Raw genomic sequence first — 19,941 nt, forward strand, 5'->3', positions numbered from 1 at the left:
AATATCTTACAGGGGGAACAGTTTCCATACAATCAATTGTTTGTAGAACTAAAGTTGAAATATTTCAAAAAAGAAATAAGGCACACAGGAACAAAACTGATATCAGGAGCACTAGTAGAATGGCTGCAGTGATTTCTCACATGTTCCCAGGTGCTGTGTTTCTCTGATGACCTAGCAAGAGATTAAGGAGTGACCCAGTTTGGAGAGCATACTGAGCATTATTGACACCAGCGATCACTAAGCAAGGAGGATAACTCAGGCATATGCAGAGTTCCAAAAAGCTTTTTAAACTGTTTGTCATTGAGTTGGTTTCTCATAGGAGTCCCTCCATTCTTATCTCTGAGTTTCTTTGTAAACTCCTTTTCCACTCATTCCAAGGTAGAATGTCAATACTGTCCTTTCTGATACTTCCTTCATTTGATATTAAGTGGCCACTGTTTATTCTTTTTGGGTGTTGTTGTTATAGCGAGAAGGATGTTTTACACCCAGAAATACTAGAAGAAATGCTTTTACTTAGTTTTTCCTTATCTAACATACTTATACAGTGTTACTTTCTGCTTGTGTACTTAAATTACCTTGGCTTTGTGACTGCAAGTATACAGAATCTTTCATTCTCTTCCTACTTACATCACCTTTCTTTGCATGCTGACCTATTTTCTTAAAACCACTTAACAATCTGAAAAATCCCCCTGCTCAATTCTCCTTGAATCTTCATTCCTCCTTGAATCCCAAATAATTTTGCCACCAAGAGCATATAGTTGAAGGACTGGAATTTCAGAAAAGATAAAAGCAGACTCTGGTCAATGTAACACATGTTCTAGATTTATCAGATTGTGAGTGGCATTAAAGAAAAACATGTGAATCCTATCTTCTAATGCCATATATTTTTTAATAGTGCTAGAGAAAACTTTTGGACTTGTGAAAACTTGTGAATACCAGACTTACATCTCCATCACCACCTTTCCAGTTTCCACTTCAAATACAGTTATTAGCCTGAAAAATAAAATCCCTGAATATTTATGTTCTGAATAAGTGCTTTTGAACAAAATTCTGATGTCATCTGACTATGGTGCTGCTCAGTTATAACCCCAGTTATCAGGAGGCTGCCACTGAAGGACTATGAGGTCAAGGCCAAGTAGAGTTACATGATAAGAACTTGTCTTTATAATAAAATTAAAGGCTATACACTATGCTTTTGGGGGTTTTTCTTCCTCCTTTTCACTTAAGATCTCCATTTTAGGGAGGAAAACACAGACTTAGGAAACATCTAGAAAGAAAACAAAAGCTTGTTAACACTGGTATGGTATCAAGTTAGGTTTCTACTTATGCTGGCTAAGCTAAAGAAAATTCTTAATTCTAAGTGTGATTCACATTGGTATCTATTTTTATATTATTTTTCATTCGATTAGCATTCAGTTACCAGAGAATGCCATGTTTTCTGCTGCTGAAAGTCCTATCTCAAAAGTTCTGCCAAACTGTACAAATGAGTTCTTGCCCTGTTCCTCATCATCTCTGCCTTGCCTGACTCTCAATAGGAATGCATTCTGGGTAGTAGTTTAAGAGGATAAATCTATACTGAACACATGTTTTTTAAGTCATGCTCTGGAGAATGACAGAGAAGGAGAGAGTTGGCAGGAGTTGACAGAGAAAGAGCTATAGCCTCATGATGACAGAGAATCTAAGTGGCTTTATTTAACACCAAGGTGAACCTGGCCAACAGTGCCCTAACTAAGTTTCAGATGGCTGATAGTTTATCCTGTTCCTTTTCATCAGCACTGAGATATATGTGACTGTAGAAAGGCTGTGACCTTTGATGACAGGGCTCTGAAATTCTGGTAGTTTCACAGGAGACTAACAGCTGGAGCCTGTCTGATAATAGCTGAGTAACAAACGGTTCCTTGAAGGGGAATCTTTGCTGGTACAGCTTTATGTACATAATATATTGTTTACCTAATTAGGTAACTCGGTCATTTTTGCCCTCATCTTTTTTTTTTCACTGTTAAACATGGAACTCAGAACCTTTCACAGGCTAAAAATGTGTCCAAACCATCCTCTACACTTCTACCCTTTCCTTGTCTTAATTACATTTCAATTAACAGATATACACAAGTTTGTTTCAGGTGATACTTTCTTTCATAAGCACTGCAATCCTCAAAGACAAGAATACTTTCTGTTTACAGATTCATCTTTCTAGTGATCTCAATGATTTCCTAACAACCATTTCTATGTAGGAAAAGGAGAAACAATGATTATATATTACTCTTTCTTTTTCTCTCAGCAATATTGTGCTCAAGTAGAAGCAATGCCAGTGAGGCTGAGGCTGATAAGCTGAATTAGAGACATAATGATGCTAAAAGCATTTTGGATTGAATACTGTATTGTCCTTAAAAATTATGCACACAGAGGACAGTCTGGTCAAGCATTTCGCCAATGAATCCCATTTATCATTGGAGGGTTGCCTGATCACAGAACATCCATCATCACCAATATGCCGTTACTGGCTGATTTCAACCCTGCCGCAGCACGGTACACAAAGCATACTTTTTCAAATAGCTGTACCTGGAGGTCATGCATGTCATAATTTTAGAATATGCAGTGAAAGATTTTATATTGTATATGATTATTTGACCTATTTATCCACAGGGTAACTGGGTAAATAAATTAGGTCAGAAATGAATTACAAAATTGGACAATATACCCTAAGAAAGAGAAGCAGCGATCAACAGATTGTGTCACATATATGCATAGATTTCATAATCTTCAAACTATCACCATATTTACAAGTGTTTTAAAATCAGATTTTATATTATATCTCACAATTTACATTTAACAGTTCATGAAAGACAACTAATAGGAGATGTTAAATATATATTTACTGCAAAGGCAAATATTTGTTAATCTCTTCATGGCGAAAAAAAAATCCAAAACAAAATATCATATTTATAATGCACATTAATGCATGATGATCACATATACATCATCACACCACACTTTTGTGCACATGGTCCTTACGTTTCCCCAAAGGAAAGCCATGTAGGTAAGCATTAACATTGATCACATTTACTTATATACTCTTTCAAGCATCTCCTAATGGATCCATTTTAGCTTTTAAAAGAAAAAGAATAGTCATTTAATAGATTCTGTAGATTAAAATATCTGTAATGAAGTATCACTGCAATCATAAAATTCATAAAAATGTTTCAAATGTGCATTGGCAGCAGACTGTTTGGTTGAATGAAAGTTTGAAAGTCAATAAATTGCTGAATAACATTTGCATCTACTCGGAGACTAGGAAACAGTTGTCCTGAAAGCAATTAATAAAAGGAAAACTAAGGCATGCATCTATAGCTGTTAGGCATACATATTCCTTTTTTACATATTGTTAACTTGTTGATTTTTAAAAATTCAAACAGGCAAACATTTTCAGTCCAGTCACTGTCTGAGAGTTATCACAGCTGTGGTGAAATATCACAGCCAAAGTAACATGAGAAGGAAAGGCTTTATTTAACTTACAGTTTCACATCACTGTTCACTATTGAAGGAAGTCAGGACAGGAACTCAAACAGGGAAGTGAACTGGAGGCAAGAGCTGATGAAGAGGGCATGTAAGGGTATTGCTCACCAGCTTGCTCCTCATGACTTTCTCAGTCTTCTTTCTCACAGAATTCAGGACCAGCAACCCAGGGAATGCCCCAGCTACAATGGGCTGGGCCCACAAAATCAATCACTAAGTACAAAAATGCCCTACAGGCTTGCCCCTAGCCTAATCTTATGGAGGTAGTTTCTTAATTGAGGTTCTCTCTTGTCATATAAATTTAACATGTATCTGGAAGACCTAAAACTAGCCAGTAGAGTTAATAAACACAAAGTACATTATTTTTCAAGTTATAAAATGAATCTAGAGTATTTTAATTTTACTCTATTTTGGATTATTCTGGAAATAATCTTCTTTGTGGAGATAAATAATCTGGTGATTAAAAGGATAGGTAGCTTGCTGAATTTCATATAGTAAGTTAATAGAAAAGGAAAAAATAATGTGCTTTATAAAGCAATCATTTTCTTTTTAAATTTTAAATGATATAGAATTACTTCACTTTTATTTGCTGTGTGCTCCCTCCAGCCCCTAATGTGTTCCCTCGACTCGCAAATTGATAGTCTCCTTTTATTTGATTATTATGATTTTATATATGTATATATGAATAAATAAATATATATATATATAAATACAACCTTCTGAAGCCATTTTTGTTATTTTGAACAAAATATTTTCTTACTAAAACTGCTTTTTCTATTCGTAAACACTGGTGATTTGTTTTGTTATTGGCTAACATTAAGTCTAATGTTTTATGCCCTCTCTTTTCTAGCCTATTGAAAGCCACAAAAACAGCAATTCTCAAAACAATAGTTTAGTATACTAGACTCTAGGGATGATATGGAGCATATTTCTCAGCCACCAATCAGACAGAATTGATTCCTAACCAATTAGAGTCAATGCTGACTCAATAAAATGCATTACTTTTAATATATATATGTATATTAATCTCCCTAATATCCCTACCATTTATCCTTGAAAAGTAGGGACATTCTTATTAAAATGTGAAGAGTACTTGTTGGAGAATGTGTTTTCTTACTGAAATTTTCTTTAACACATAGGTCAAAAATGTGATGAAAACTATCATGGCTGGGTTGCAGCAAACCAACAGTGAAAAGATTCTTCTGAGCTGGGTCCGACAATCAACGCGTAATTATCCACAGGTTAACGTCATCAACTTCACCTCCAGCTGGTCTGATGGCCTAGCATTGAATGCTCTCATCCATAGTCACAGGTAAGTTTGAGATTTGAATTATTTTTTTTAAGTATTTATTTAGACAGTGATGATATATTTTATTACAGTGTGGTCCCTCTGCTAGGCCACATGGTGTTAACAATATCAATCCAAGCACTTATTGAAACAGACTAAGCATATTTTTATATATTTGCTTGTTTGAGATAGGGTATCTCTAGGTAGGCCTGACCTACCTAAGACTTGTGATGCTCCTGTCTCAGTTCTCAGAGTAATAGGATTACATGCTTTAAACACCATGTCCAGGATTTTTCTAATTTTTAAGTTTCATATGGCTATGGTTGAAGGAGGAACACAAATGGACACATTTTATAATGAGACCCCTAAACAGCCAGATTATTTCATAACTTTGCTAATAAAGAGACTGATTGGTTTGAATAGAAACAGATCTCAGATCTATCAGTTTGAGCCTAGACTATCCAACTGAAAGTGGTTCCCAATTTCATGTAAGTGGTTTTAGTGAGATCACCATCCTAGGAAAAATAATATGCAGGTAAACATTTGTCATATGAAATCCAAGCTTACATAACACACATCATGATGTCCAGGAAGTTTTTTTTTTTCTAGTCAGGGTTAAAAGAAACACTAAGCATTTTAGTAATCATGGCAAAAGAGGGGAATAATGAGTTTTATAACTCAGTGTTCAGGAGATCAAAAGAAACAATTTCTCTATAGCAGCAAAGTAATTTCTGTGAATTAAGGAACAGTTCTGTGGACCTTTATGAAAATAACAGTGTCACGTAGTGAACTAAGCAGTTTTTACTATAGTCCAGACATGCTATAGTTCTTAAAATGATGAAATAATTGTTTACTTTTCTTAGATAATAAAGTTGAATGTATTAATTTGAAAGAGCTCAAATAAAATTATAACCACATGGAAAAGGAGCACATAAACATCCATATTTATATATAATATATAGCAAACTCATACAATACTTTCATATATACAAGCTATACAGCATCATTCTACATATGATATACTGTAGTATTTTCTCAAAAAAAATCTACTTTGGTCTTATTATTAACTGGCTATTTAAAATAAGGTCAAATGAATTGTTTTGCTTTTTTTTTTTTTAATTAATGCCACTTGACTTCATCTTCCCAGAATCTCCATTCAGGTTACCTTTTGTCACTTACATTTATCTTTTCTTTGTTACCTTTTCTTTTTCACCAAGCTTACCATTTTTTTTCTATACCACTCTTGCTTCTGGTGAGGGTCCGAATACAAATTTTCTTTGGAGTGAGCCTGAACTCAAGAGCAAACTCAAAGTAAGCATCTTTGTCAGGTGTCATGCTCCAGCTGGGCTTAATTAGTCTCATCCAGACTGGGTTTCTAGGTGAGTGATTCAGCAAACCTGACGGTAGAAAGGAGCCTGACTGGCCCTGATCCACACATTTAACAAGGTAAACAGACTGGTTTTCCTAAGTACAACAAAAGAAAAATTTTCACAGCTTCAAATACAGTCAGGTAAGAAGAGATAGAGCTATTGATTCTGCATCATAAGTTTATGCTCATTAATGCAGCCACATGCTTCACATTAAGGGCCTGAAGAAATATTGATCTTGCTCTTCATGTACACATTTGCAGATAAACAAAAATATTGCAGATCAGGTTTGTGCTCCTTATTGGCTCTTTAATGTTTTTTCAAGTGGGAGACTTCTCTCCTAGAAGCATGCTCACACACCATATTTGTGCATTTTCTTTTTATAATTTTTGAATGCATTTGTAAGAAATAGAGGAAACGTCCAGCTTGTCCTATCCCTGACCCACTCTTTCTCTGCCACAGTGTATCTGCATTTATGTATTTTCTCCCTTGGTATTGAATGAGACATCAATAACTATCTTTTTATACATTACATGTTTAGTTTTCAAGAGGTTCCTCATAGTTGCTTAATGCTGTTTCATGAATCATCTGCCTCTTTGTCTTTGACAGATGTTAATATTGTTTATCTAAAGGAAAAACATGTTTGGACTTTCTGTTCCAAGGTGATTGTCATTGGCACTCTTAGGAATGTCATTCAGTGCCCTGATTTCAATAATTGAGAGACTAAGCTATATAGAACAAAGATGCAGAGCACAGAGACCTTGGAAATTAAAAGGTTTATGTTCAAACACAATGTCCAGTACAGTGAAGATGAAAGGAAACCAGGTTCCACTTTTACAGGAAAAAAAGGTAACTGACATGAAATATGTACCAGATAGGAACATTAAATTGTGACACCTCTAAAATTGCAATTAAAATTTCAGGCTAACACCTTTTTTCCTATCCTAGGACATGGTTTAAGAAAAAGTTATCTATTATGTTACTGAGGTCTCCCTTTGGCCTAGTTCCGCTCCCTGTTACTTACGATCTGTGTTGAAAGGATTCAGGTGAGAAGACAGTAAGAATTTATTATAGAATAAATTGAGGTACAGCCAATGGTAAATGTACAGTGTTCAGAGATGCCATTTGTCAAGGAAAACACTGTCATTCGATGAGAGTCAACAACAGTCAGAGAGACAGTTTTATAGGGCAAACTTTGGAGGGGTGAAAATAGACATTGGCCAAAAAGACAATTTTGCCAATTTATAGTATTGACATAAGCATCATACTATTTCTTAAAGCTCCTAGAACAAACACCTTTCTTGAAGTACATGTTCCTGCCTAAGTTATTGAGAAAACCATTTTAATTGACTCCTGAATTAAAGGAGAAGGTGACTTATCTTTATTGTATACCAGAAAGCCAAAACAAGATAGTATAATTTTTAATCTTGTCAATGGTATAGAAAGTCATAGCTCAACCAAGGGCAAAAGAGAGATTCATATTCAGATCCAACTCATTTACTAAAGTCCTGAAATTTGGGTTTCTCAATTCATAAACTGCCAATTATGAGGAAGGGGCCCATCCTCAATAACCTTTAACTCTGTTAAGATCTATCTAGCTACCTAAGAGTCACCCCCTAGAATTGAAATCCTCAAAACATTGAGAATGTAACTACTTAATTACTTATATCTTGACCCTCCTAAGGGGCTTTAGGAAGACTTCCTCAGAAGAACTTCCTTTGTATGGTTTACTTGGGAGTGATGAATCCAGTTGGAAATTTCTAGAAGCTTGGTGATTGGAGGAGAAGATAAAAGCATAAGAAAAGGACCTTTTTAATTCCTTTTTTTTTTCTTTTCTTTTTTTTTTTTTTTTTTTTTTTTCGAGACAGGGTTTCTTTGTGTAGCTTTGCGCCTTTCCTGGAGCTCACTTGGTAGCCCAGGCTGGCCTCGAACTCACAGAGATCCGCCTGGCTCTGCCTCCCGAGTGCTGGGATTAAAGGCGTGTGCCACCACCGCCCGGCTTAATTCCTTTCTAGTAGTTAAGTTAAATGTTGGTCCTAAGGGCCCTCTCTGTAAGTTCTGATTAGAACCTGTTAGTATCATGGTGAAGGGTTTTTTTAATCATATTTCTGAATGTATTTGAAATCTCTATAATACATATTGTTGACAGACCATTGCAATTCATTGAATCTGGAGACAGATTAGAGATTATAAGCAATAATCTTCATACATATCTGAATATAGAAAAGGTCACCCATAAAGTATTTCAGAGGGCTTGGGCTTATGGCTAAATAAGGACCTAAATGAACTTCTTGGAGTTCTTGTTAGCATTGCCCTTTAGGTAAGCTGGTTCTCCTGTCAATATATTTTTTTAAGATTCATTCTTATTCTTACTTATTTGTATGTGTGAATTTCTATTTGAGTATATGCCATTTATGTGTAGGTGCCTGAAGAAGCCAGAGATAGCATTGGATCCCCAAAAGGTATAGTTACAGGCAGTTGTGAGCCACACAACATGGATTCTGGGAATGACTTCATGTCCTCTGGGAAAGGAGAAAGCACTCTTAAACAATGAGCAATCTCTTCAGTCTGATCCTGTTAATGGTATTTAGTGGATAATTGGAGGGTCTCATTGGCAAATTCTGCTTTTCCAGAGGACTGAACTCTTTAAAAAAATAAATAAAGACAATATTTAATACCCATAGATACATTTACAGATTGAATGATAATGGAGATAAAGAAAAGGTCATTATGGCATGAAAGAGATTTCAAGTTTGCAGAATAATTTTTGTTTTTAGCATTTGAAAAATACAGCATGAATAGAAACATTTAAATATACATAATATAAGAATTTCCATGCCAGGGAAGATATTGTTTATGGTAAAAGCATAAAATTTTTCTTAAAAATATTTTTTTTAATTTTTTGAGATTAATATGATTACATCACTCCCACCTTGCCTTCCTCCCTTGAAATCAATCATTCTCTTTCAAATGCATGACCTAAACATTACTTGGACAAGAAGAATACCAACATACATGCTAACATGAAAAGGGGAAAACTCACTGAGGTTTCAACCCAAGACAAAGAACTAGAAGCAACTAAGGAATGCTAAGGGCAGGAGTAACAATGTTCCCTAAGGAAGGGCACAACAATTGATTGGTTAGGACATATGACACCCCATTATAGCTATGAGAAGTACCATTCTGGAAACAGATAGAGTAGTTACCAGGAAGATCATTAGTAAGAAATAGTTGTCCAAATAACATCTTGTATGGTTAAGTATAATGTCTAAGGACTGATAAAGAAACATACTGGTCATTTTAATACTGGTTATAATTTCCTTTTGCATGTTTAAGACCATGTAGGTGGGCCAAATTTATCCATGCTCTTTTTACTGTCAAAAAAGTGAAGAATTTGAAGGAATCTTGGAATATTCAGATTCCATCAGTGTAGACAAATTTCTAAGCAGTCCTATTAAATAAAGAACATGGAGCCAAATATAGGGGTGAAAGCCTTAGAGATCAGGGAAATAGTGACAGCCACCAACCACCTTACCTCACCAGCTCTGTAGCTTCCAAAATGTGAGCTACTTCCTGTCTAACCTATGCCTTTATTGCCTTGCTTTTCTGCCCTCTCATTGACTCTTAACCCAGCTACCTCACTTCCTTGTCGCTGCTTGTCTGCACAGACCTCCAGGTCTCTATGGTTGGTACTGGGATTAAAGGTGTGTGTCATCATGTTTGGCTCTGTTGCCTAGTGTGACCTTGAACACACAGAGACAGACACTAGGATTAATGTGGTGTGCTATCACTGCCTGACTTTTATATTAATGGCCTGCTATTTCCTCTGATCTCCAGACAAACTTTATTTATTAACATACAAATAAAATATCGCCACACATCAGCCTAGTGAAAACAAGGTTAGGAAAGACCACTGGAAGTTTGCCAAATCCTCCTTGATTCTCTAAACCAAGCTTCTTGAGAAGTCAAATCCTAGCCAATTGAAAAGATGGTCAGTGAGACCAACAGACACTGATTTGCAATTACATACGCCTATGGTTCCACTTCCTATCAGTTTTCACTGGCAACACAGGTATCATTTTACTGGACCTCATCTGCAGTACATACCAAGGTTAGGATGATACGATTACTGAGAGACAGAACTAGATTACTCCAAGTTTTCTCCATAGGGCTGAGTGAGATAAGAGCATACTAGTTCACTCTTAATATTATCCATAGGAAAAAAATCAATGAAGAACAACATAGATTCTGATGAACAGATACTAGCTCCCCACAAGAATCCTTGAGAGGACAGACCAAGGTGGTGAGCACACTAGTTCACTTATATCTTCCTACACAGGATAAATCAAGTGTAGAACAAAATAGGATCTGAGAGACAGAAACTAGTTCCCTCCAAGCATAATTTTTAAAATAGAGTTGAGGTGGAGAGCACCCTATATCACTCATAACTTCTAGGTGAGGACAGGTCAATGTTAGGGGGACAAGGAATCTCAAAGACAAAAGCTCCCACTAAGCCTTTGCCAAAGGACAGACTGGCATGGAGAGTACCTTATTTCACTCCTACCCTCCACCATAAGACTAAGTTTGGATGCTATGGAATCTGAGAGACAGACACGAGCACACTTCAAGCATACTTCGTAAGAACTACTGAGATGAAGAGTACATTTGTTTACTCCTCTCCTCCTCAGTAGGACAGATCAAGGTTAAGATATCATGTATTCTGAGAGACAGACATTTTATCTCTGTGTAATTAAGCCTTCTCTGTAGAACAGACAGGGTGGGATAGAACACTAGTTCACTCCTGAATGTATCCAAAGGACAGATGAAAGTTAGGACAACATGAATTCTGAGAGAGAGAGAAAGTAGGATCCTCCAAACCTCCTCATAGAACAGACTGAGATAAGAAGCACACTATTTCACATGTATCCTCCTTCATAGGACAGGTCAAGCTTAGCACAAAATGGATTCTGAATGACAGCTAATAGCTCCAATCAAGCTGCCTTTGTAGGACAGACTAAGGTGAAGACCACATTACTTCATTTCTAACTTTATTTTGGTACAGATACTAGGTTTTGCTAAGCTTCATCCTTAGGACAGGCTGACAGCGAGCACTCTAGTTCACTCTTAAAGTTATTCTTAGGACAGGTAAAGACAAGACAAAATACAGGTTAAGAAGCAGACACTAGCTCCCTCCAAGACTCCTCAGTAGAAGAGTCTGAATTGGAGAGCACACTAGTTCATTCCTATCTTTCTCCATAGGACTGATATAATTAGAATGACATTGATCCTGACAGATATTAGTTCCATTCAAGCCTCCTATGTAGGACAGATTGAGTGAATAGTATAGTAATTCATTCATAACCAAATCTATAATACAGATCAAGGTTTGTATACTTTTGATTCAGGATGACAGATATCAGCATCTTACACACCAGTTCACTGTTTCCTCCTCTATATATCAAGGATAGAATATAGAATGACATGAGTTCTGAGACATAGATATGTGCTCCGTAAAGCTTCCTCTATAGGACAGATTGACGTGCAGGAAAACAAGTTCACACCTATCGTTAAACATAGACAGATTAAGGTTAATATAACATGGGTTCTATGAGACAGACACTATATCCTTCCAAGCCTTTTTCATAGGAGACATTGAGTGTGAAAGCATGTTCGATCACACCCAATCTCCTCTATAGGACAGGTTAAGGTTGGAAAGATATAGATTCTGAGAGTCAGATTCTAGTTCCTTCCAAATCTCCTCCATAGGACAAACTGAGCTGGAGAGACACCCTAATTCATTTCTAACCTTCTCCTTAGGACAGGCCAAGGTTGGGACAACATGGATAGTGAAAAGTAAGGAACTACCTTCCGTATAGCCTGTTTTGTAGGGCACACTGAGGTAGATAGCACAGTAGTTCATTTGTAACTTCTTCTGTATACCCAATTACATTAGGATAGTATGGATTGCAGAAGACAAAAACTAACATCCTGCAATCTTCCTTTGTAAGAGAGTCTGAGATTAAGAGTTTCACAAGTTCATTTCTGTTCACCTAGAACACTTTGAAACTATGCTGCAGAGTAGATCATGGTTACAATAGCTTGGAATCTGAGAAGCATATGCTAGGTTTTTTCTAGTACAATGGTTCTCAACATGTGTGCTATGACCCCTTTTGAGGGTCAAATGACCCTTTCATATGGGTCACCTAAGATAACTAGAAAACTCAGATATTTACATTACAATTCATAACCATGGCAAAATTACAATTAAGAAGTAACAATGAAAGTAATTCTGTGTTTGGGGAACACCACAATATGAGAAACTATATTAGAAGAGTTGCAGCATTAGGAAAGTTGAAAACTACTGGTCTAGCTCTTTTTCATGGGATAGGGGGAGGTATAGAACACGCTAGGACACTCCCATAGTTGTCTGTAGGACCGATGAATGTGGATTCTGAGAGAGAAACACGAGGTTCTTTCAAGACTACTTGGGAAGAAAGACTGAAGTAGGATGCTCATTGCATCACTCTAACTATTTATAATATGTGTAACTATGCATACACAGGACAAATAAATATTAGAATGATGTCAGTTTTGAGAGACAGATACCAGCTCCCTCCAAGCCTCATTTGTAGCACAGACACTCTAGTTAATTGCTAACTTCTTTCATAGAACAGATTAAGATTAGGATGACAGGGATACTGAGATACACTTACTAGCTCCATCTAATCATGATCTATAGGTCAGAATGTGGTGGAGAACATACTAGTTGACTCTAATCCTCTTCAGTAGGACATATGATAGACAGGACAAAATAGATTCTAAAAGACAGGCAGGAGTGCCCTCCAAACTTCCTTCTTATGACATACTGAATTGGAGAACACAGTAGTTCATTCATAACCTCTTCAATAGGAAAGACTGACAACATATATTCTGAGACACAGACACAAGCTCACTACAAGCCGCTTTGGTACATGAGAATGAGTTGGAGTGCACATTAGTTCACTCCTTTCCTTATCTGTAGGGCATATCAAGCTTGGGAAAACCTGGGCTTTGAAAGAGAAAGAAACTATCTTCATCTGAAATTCTTCAGTAGGAGAAACTGAAGTGGAAAACATGCTAGTTTACTCTAAATCACCTCCACAGGACAGATGAAGTTTAAGATGACAGGGATTCAATGTTCCACGAGACAGACCAATTTGGATTCTGAAAGAAAGACATTAGCTCCCACCAAACCTCCTCTAGGAAGAATGAGGTGGAGAGCACACTAGGTCACCCCCTGTCCTCCTACTTATGACAGGGAAAATGGCTGAAAACAGATATTCTGTGAGACAGAAACAAGCTCCCTCTGAGCCTTCATTGTAGGATACATGAAGGTGGAGAGCACGCTGGAACCTAACTTGTGCTTGTGACAGATCAAGGTTAGAAATAAATGCATCTAAGACAGAAACTAACTCTCTCCAATCCCTCTTTAAAGAACAGATTGAGCTGGAGACCACACAAGTTCACTCCTACCATACTCCTTATTACAGAACAAGGTTCAGGCAACATGGATACTGAGAGAAAAACAATAGCTACCTCCAAGCTTCTTCCATAGGACATGGTGAAGTGAAAAGCACAGCAATTCATTAATTACCTCTTCCATAGAACATATCAAGTCAGGAAAGCACAGATTCTGAGAGACAGACACTAGAGCCATATAAGCTGCCTTGTAGGACAGATTGAGTTGCAGAACACACTAGTTCTCTCCTAAACTCCTCCACAGGACAGATGAAGGTTATAATGACATGGATCCAGAAATACACTAGCTTCATCCAAGTCTCCTCTCTAAGACAATCTGAGATGGGAATCAGAGAAGAACATTGCTAACATACTCCATAGGATAAACAAGTTAGGCAACAAAACATAAACTAGCTCCCTCCAACCTTCTTTTGTATGATACACTGAGTTTGAGTGCATACTACTTCTGCTTTTTAGTATAGATCAATTAGGATTGTGAGAGATGGACACTTGCTGTCTCTGTGTATCCTTGTAGGATAGACTGAGGTGGAGGACACAATAATTATCTCCTAATATTGTGTGTGGGAAATATCAAGGAGGTTTGAACAACATAGATTCTGAGAAATAGACACTAGCTCCCTCCAAATCTCCTTCTTGAGACATACTGAGTTGGGAAACACACTAGTTCTTTCCTAACTCACTCTTTAGAACAGATCAATGTAAGCACTATATGGATATTGAGAAACAAACACTAAGTCCATCCAAGACTCTTTTGTAGGACACACTGAGGTCTAATACACAGTAGTATAATCCTAACCATATTGGTAGGACATACAAAGGTTAGGAAAAACTGGATGCTGATAAAGAGAAAATTTCTCCAAGATGCCTTAATAGAACAAATTGAAGTAGAGTACAGTAGTTCACTTCTAAATTCCTACATAGGAGAGATTAAGGTTAGTATGACATGGAGTCTGAGAGACAGACGCTAGCTCCTCCAAATCCCCTTTCATAGGACTGACTGATGTGGAGATTATGCTAGTTTATTCCTAACTTCTTCTGTAGGATAGATGGAGGTTAGGACAACATATATTATTAGAAAGCCACTAGGTCTATAGAGGCATCCTTAGTAAGACAGGCTGCTGGAGAGTAAACTAGCTCATTTCTGTCCAACTCAATAGGACAGAGCAATTTAGGACAATATGAATACTGAGATACAGACACTAGCTCCCTCCTAACATCCTCTCTTGGACATATTGATATGTATTTTACAATAGTTCATTCTTAACTTTTTCCATGAAAAAGATTAAGATGAAAACTATGTGGTTTTTTTTAGCAGGACAGTGGTGGCACACACCTTTAATTCCAGCACTTGGGAGGCAGAGCCAGGCAGATCTCTGTGAGTTCAAGGACAGCCTTGTCTACAGAGTGAGATCCAGGATAGGCACCAAAAACTACACAGAGAAACCCTGTCTCAAAAAAAGCAAACAAACAAACAAAAATTCTGTGGTTTTTGAGAGAAGGACACTAGTTCCTCCAAGTATCCATAAGACAATCTGAAGTGAAAAACAGAAAAACATATCACTTCACATCTAACCTACCCTGTTAAGCAAAATGAATTAGAGTGAAATGTATTCTGAAAGACAGACTAGCTCTGTCAAAGCCTCCTCTGTAAGACAGACTGAGGTTGAGAATAAACTAGTACATTTTAACATCCTCAGCAGGATATATCAAATTATTATGACATGGAGTCTGACAGACACCAGCTCCCTACAAGCCTCCTTTGTAGGAAAGACTGAGGTGGAGAGCACACTAGCTCACTTCTAACTGCCTCTGTAGGACAGATCAAGATTACTACAATTGGAATCTGAGAGACAGACACTATCACTCTCTGGGTTTTTTCATAGTATTATAGAGAAAGGTTGGTCAGTCCTATCCTTATCTGTAACACAGATCAATGTTAAGAAAATGTGGATTTTGAAAAGCAGGAACTAGCTCCCACCAAGCCTTCTTGATAGGACAGACTTTGGTAGAGCACACTTATTCACTCATAACCCCATCCATAGGACAGATCAAGCTCATCACAACACTGGTTCTTAAAGACAGATACTAGCTCCCACCAAGATTCCTCTATAGGAAAGACTAAAATGGGCAGCACCTTAGTTCACTCCTATTTTCTTTAGTCAGACAGATAACTGTTAGGAAAACATGGATTCTGAGGGACAAGACACTTGATTCCTCTGAGACTTTTTCATGGACAACCTGAGGTCAAATGTAAACTAATTAGTGCTTAGTTAGTTTAATTACTTAAATTAGTTTAAGTACTTATCTATAAAAACAGATCAAGTTTAGGCCAACTTTGATTCTACGAGAAAGAAACTTTTTCCCAATACTCTCCAGTAGGACAAACTGAAATGGAGAGTACACTAGTTCACTCCTAATCTCCCCTATAAGACAGATCATAGATTGCATGAGATGGATTCTGAGAGACCAACATACTATCTCAATCCATTCCTCCCTGAAAAGGACAGACTGCAGTGGAAAACATACTAATTCACTTGTAACCTTATCTGGAGAGTGGAGCAAGATTAACAAGGATTCTAATAAATTGACAATTAATCACTCCATTTCCCATCTGGTAGACAGGCTGAGGTAGAGCACAATACTTCACTTCTGAGCTCCTCTGTAGGACAGATCAAGGTTACTATGATTTATAATCTGAGAGATAGACAATACATAGCCCCTAGCCTCCTCAGTAGAACAGGCTGGTGTAGAGAGCACACTACTTAATAACATCCTCAGTCGGACAAATTAACTAAGAACAACATAGATTCTTAGAGATAGACACTAGATCCCTACATGCCTCCTGTGTAGAAGACACTACTTTACTTCTAAACTCTTCTGTTGTACAGAAGGCATTTGAACATGGATAGTAAGAGATGGACACTAGTCCCTCCAGCTCTTTTCTACAGGATAGACTGAAGTGTTGCACCCCATATGTCAAATCTGTCCTTATCTATAGGACAAATCAACATTAAGGCAACATGGATTCTGAAAACCAGGTATTGGTCCCCACAAGCCTTCTACAATGACAGTTTGTTGGAGAGCATACTAGTTTACCTATGACCTTCTCCATAGGACAGATTAAGAATAACATGATATGATTCTTGGAGAAAGACACTACCACCCACCAAAGACTATGTAGAAGGGACTAAGATGGAAAGTACATTAGTTCATTAATAACTTCTTCAGTTGTACATGTATTCTAAAGGACAGACACTAGATCACTCAAGACTTTGAAGACAGATTGAGGTATAGTTCATACTAGTTCATTCCTAAGCATATCCATGGGGCAGATTAAGGTTAGGGCAACCTAGGATTCTGAGAGAGATAAACTAATTCCCTCTAAGATTCATCCCTCAGTGTGATAGACAGAAATGGAGATCTCAGAAATTCACTCCTAATATCCTCAATTGGACAGATCAGAAGTTATATGATATGGATTCTGAGAGAATGACACTAGCTCTCTCCATGCTTCCTCTGTAGGACAGATTTTGGTTGAAGGCAATTAATTCTATCCTAACCTCCTTTGTAGGATGATCAAGCTTAGTATAGCATGGAGTCTAAGGTCTAGACACTAGCTCCCTCCAGCTCTTTCACACAGAATAAACTGAGCTATAGAGCATGTTAAGACACTCCTTTCCTTTCCTGTAGGGCATATCAAAAATATGATGGCATGGATCCTAAGAAGCAGAGTAGCACTCTCTTAGATATTCCTCCATAGGATGTACCACGTGACATATCACACTAAGTAAATCTTTATGTTATCCATAGGAAAAATCAAGGTTAAGACAACTTGAGGCAGGGGGATGGACTTGGACCTGCCTCTTTTAAATATACCTCCCCATGAGAGGCCTTACTTTCTTATAGGAGAGAATGGAGTATGAGTTGGGAGGGGAGACTAGAGGGGCAGGAGGAGGGTAGAGAAGGATCTTTGGTATGTAAAATGAATTAAAAATCATTAATAAAAAATAAAATAAAGAATGAAAAAAAGACAACATGGATTTTGAAACATAGACACTATTAACCTTCATGTCTTCTCGGTGAAATGGAATGAGGTGGAGAGTCCACTACTTCCCTCTCAAACTTCTCAATAGGACAGATCAAGTAATAATGACATGAACTGTAATGGACAGGCACTATCTCCATCAAAACCTTCTGCATTGGACACACTGAGGTGGAGTGCACACTAATTCACTCATAACCTCCTCTGTTGAACAGACCAAGTTAGAATGACAAGGATTATAGACCCTAGTTTCCATTAATACTCCTCTGTAGGGAAGATTGCACTGTAGAAACATATTTAATTTCTAACCTCTTCTGTAGAACAGACAAAGTAAGAACAACATGGATAATGAGAAACAAACACTAGCTCCCTTCAACTCTTTTCTATGGGGTGCTTGAAGACTAGTGTATGCTAGATCACTCCCATCCTTATTTGTAGAAGAATCATGGTAAGACAACATGAATTTTGAGAGATAGACACCAACTTTCATGAAAATGTCTTCATAAGAAAATTTGAAGTGAAGAGCAGACTAATTCACTCCTAATCTCCTTTAGAGGGCAGATAAAGTTTAGCATAGCATGTATTCTGAGAGACAGAAATTAGCTTTCACCATGCCAGTTCTATAGGAAGAAATGAAAAGAGTATGCCTGTGCACTCTCATCCATTTCAGTTACACAGATCAAGGTTGGGACAACATGGGTTCTGAGGGATAGACACTATCTCCTCTAAGACTCTTTCCCAGCATAGACTGAGGTGGGGTGCAAACTAGTTAACTCCTAACTTTATCAGTGGGACAGTTCATGTTTAGGACAACCTGAATTCTGAGAGAGAGAAAATAATTGACTCCAAGTCTCCTCAGTATGACAGGCTGAAGTGCAGAGCACTCGACTTTACCTTTAAATGCCTCCATTGGTCAGATCATGGTTTGTGTAACATGGATTCTGAGATACTTACACTAGGTCACTCCATGCTTGCTCTGTAGAAAAGACTGGCAGAAAGCACAAGAATTCATTCTTTACCTCTTCTATTGGACTCATCAGGTTTAGGATGATATGGATTCTGAGGGAGAGAGAGAGAGAGAGAGAGAGAAGCTCACTTGAGCTCTTTCCATAAGATATACAGATATACTGAGGTGTATAAGTCACTCATATCCTAATTTGTAGGAATGATCTAGGTTAAGACAACATGGATTCTAAGAGATAGACATAGATTCTTCCAAGCCTTATCAATAGAACAGACTGGGTGGGAGAACACAATAGTTTATATGCAACCTCCTCTGGAGAACAGGTCAAGTTTAGCATAACATTGATTCTGAGAAATAGATTCTAGATCCCATAAATCCTCCTCTGTACAGCACAGTGAGGTGGAGACCACACTAATTCACTCCTGTCTTCTTCAGTAGGACAGAATGAGGTTAAGGCAACATGTATTCTGAGAGATAGACACTAGGTCCCTCTAAGACTTTTAAATAGGTCAGAGAGGGCAACTGAACACTAGTTCCCTTATAACCTCATAGGTAGGACAGATAAAAGTTAGGATAACAGGTATTCTGAATGAGAGAATGTTATCCCCTCCAACATGCATTACTAGGACAGATTTGATTAAAAATCACAATTCGTTCCTAAGCTCCTATGTACAATAAATCAATGCTATAATTACATAAATTCTGAGATAGACACTACCTGCCTTCTGTTCCTCCTCCATATTAAGCATTGGTGTGGAGAACACACTAGTCCAATCTAATCTCTTATATAGGACAGATAATGATTATGATCAGAGTTCTGTGAAGCAATCATGACCTTCATCCACCCCTTATTAGTAGGAAAGATTGAAGTGAAAAGCACACAAGGTCACTCCTGTAATCCTCTGAAGGACAGATCAAGTTAGGACAACACAGATACTAAGAGGCAGACACAGCTCCCTGAAGCCAAGTGCATCAGGCATACTTAGGTAGAGAGCACAGTAGTTCACTCTTGACCTCTTGCATTGGAGAGATCAGTACAGGGAAAAAATGGATTCAGATAGATAGACACTAGCTCCCTCCAAGCCACTTCAATAGGATAGAATGATATAGAGTGCACACTAGTTCAGTCCTAAATGTACCCATTGGAAAGATCAAGGTTAGCACAAAATAGATTGTGCGAGTGAGTCACTAGATCCCTCCATACCTCCGTAGCAGAGTAATGAGCAGACTATACAAGTTTACTTCTGTC

At 37.5% G+C, this 19,941-nt stretch overlaps 1 protein-coding gene across 8 annotated transcripts in view; it reads left to right on the plus strand.

The window, feature by feature from the left end:
* Positions 1-19,941, plus strand: part of Dmd (dystrophin) — a 2,209,767-nt gene that overhangs the window by 527,580 nt on the left and 1,662,246 nt on the right. For all 8 annotated transcript variants that reach the window (XM_028881805.2, XM_037198928.1, XM_037198927.1 and 5 more), the window contains exon 6: positions 4,653-4,825. In XM_028881805.2, the coding sequence (XP_028737638.1) occupies positions 4,653-4,825 (173 nt within the window). The remainder of the gene's footprint in view (positions 1-4,652; positions 4,826-19,941) is intronic.

The sequence above is a fragment of the Peromyscus leucopus genome, chromosome X (genome assembly GCF_004664715.2).
Source record: "Peromyscus leucopus breed LL Stock chromosome X, UCI_PerLeu_2.1, whole genome shotgun sequence".
In the NCBI taxonomy this organism is placed as follows: Eukaryota; Metazoa; Chordata; class Mammalia; order Rodentia; family Cricetidae; genus Peromyscus; species Peromyscus leucopus.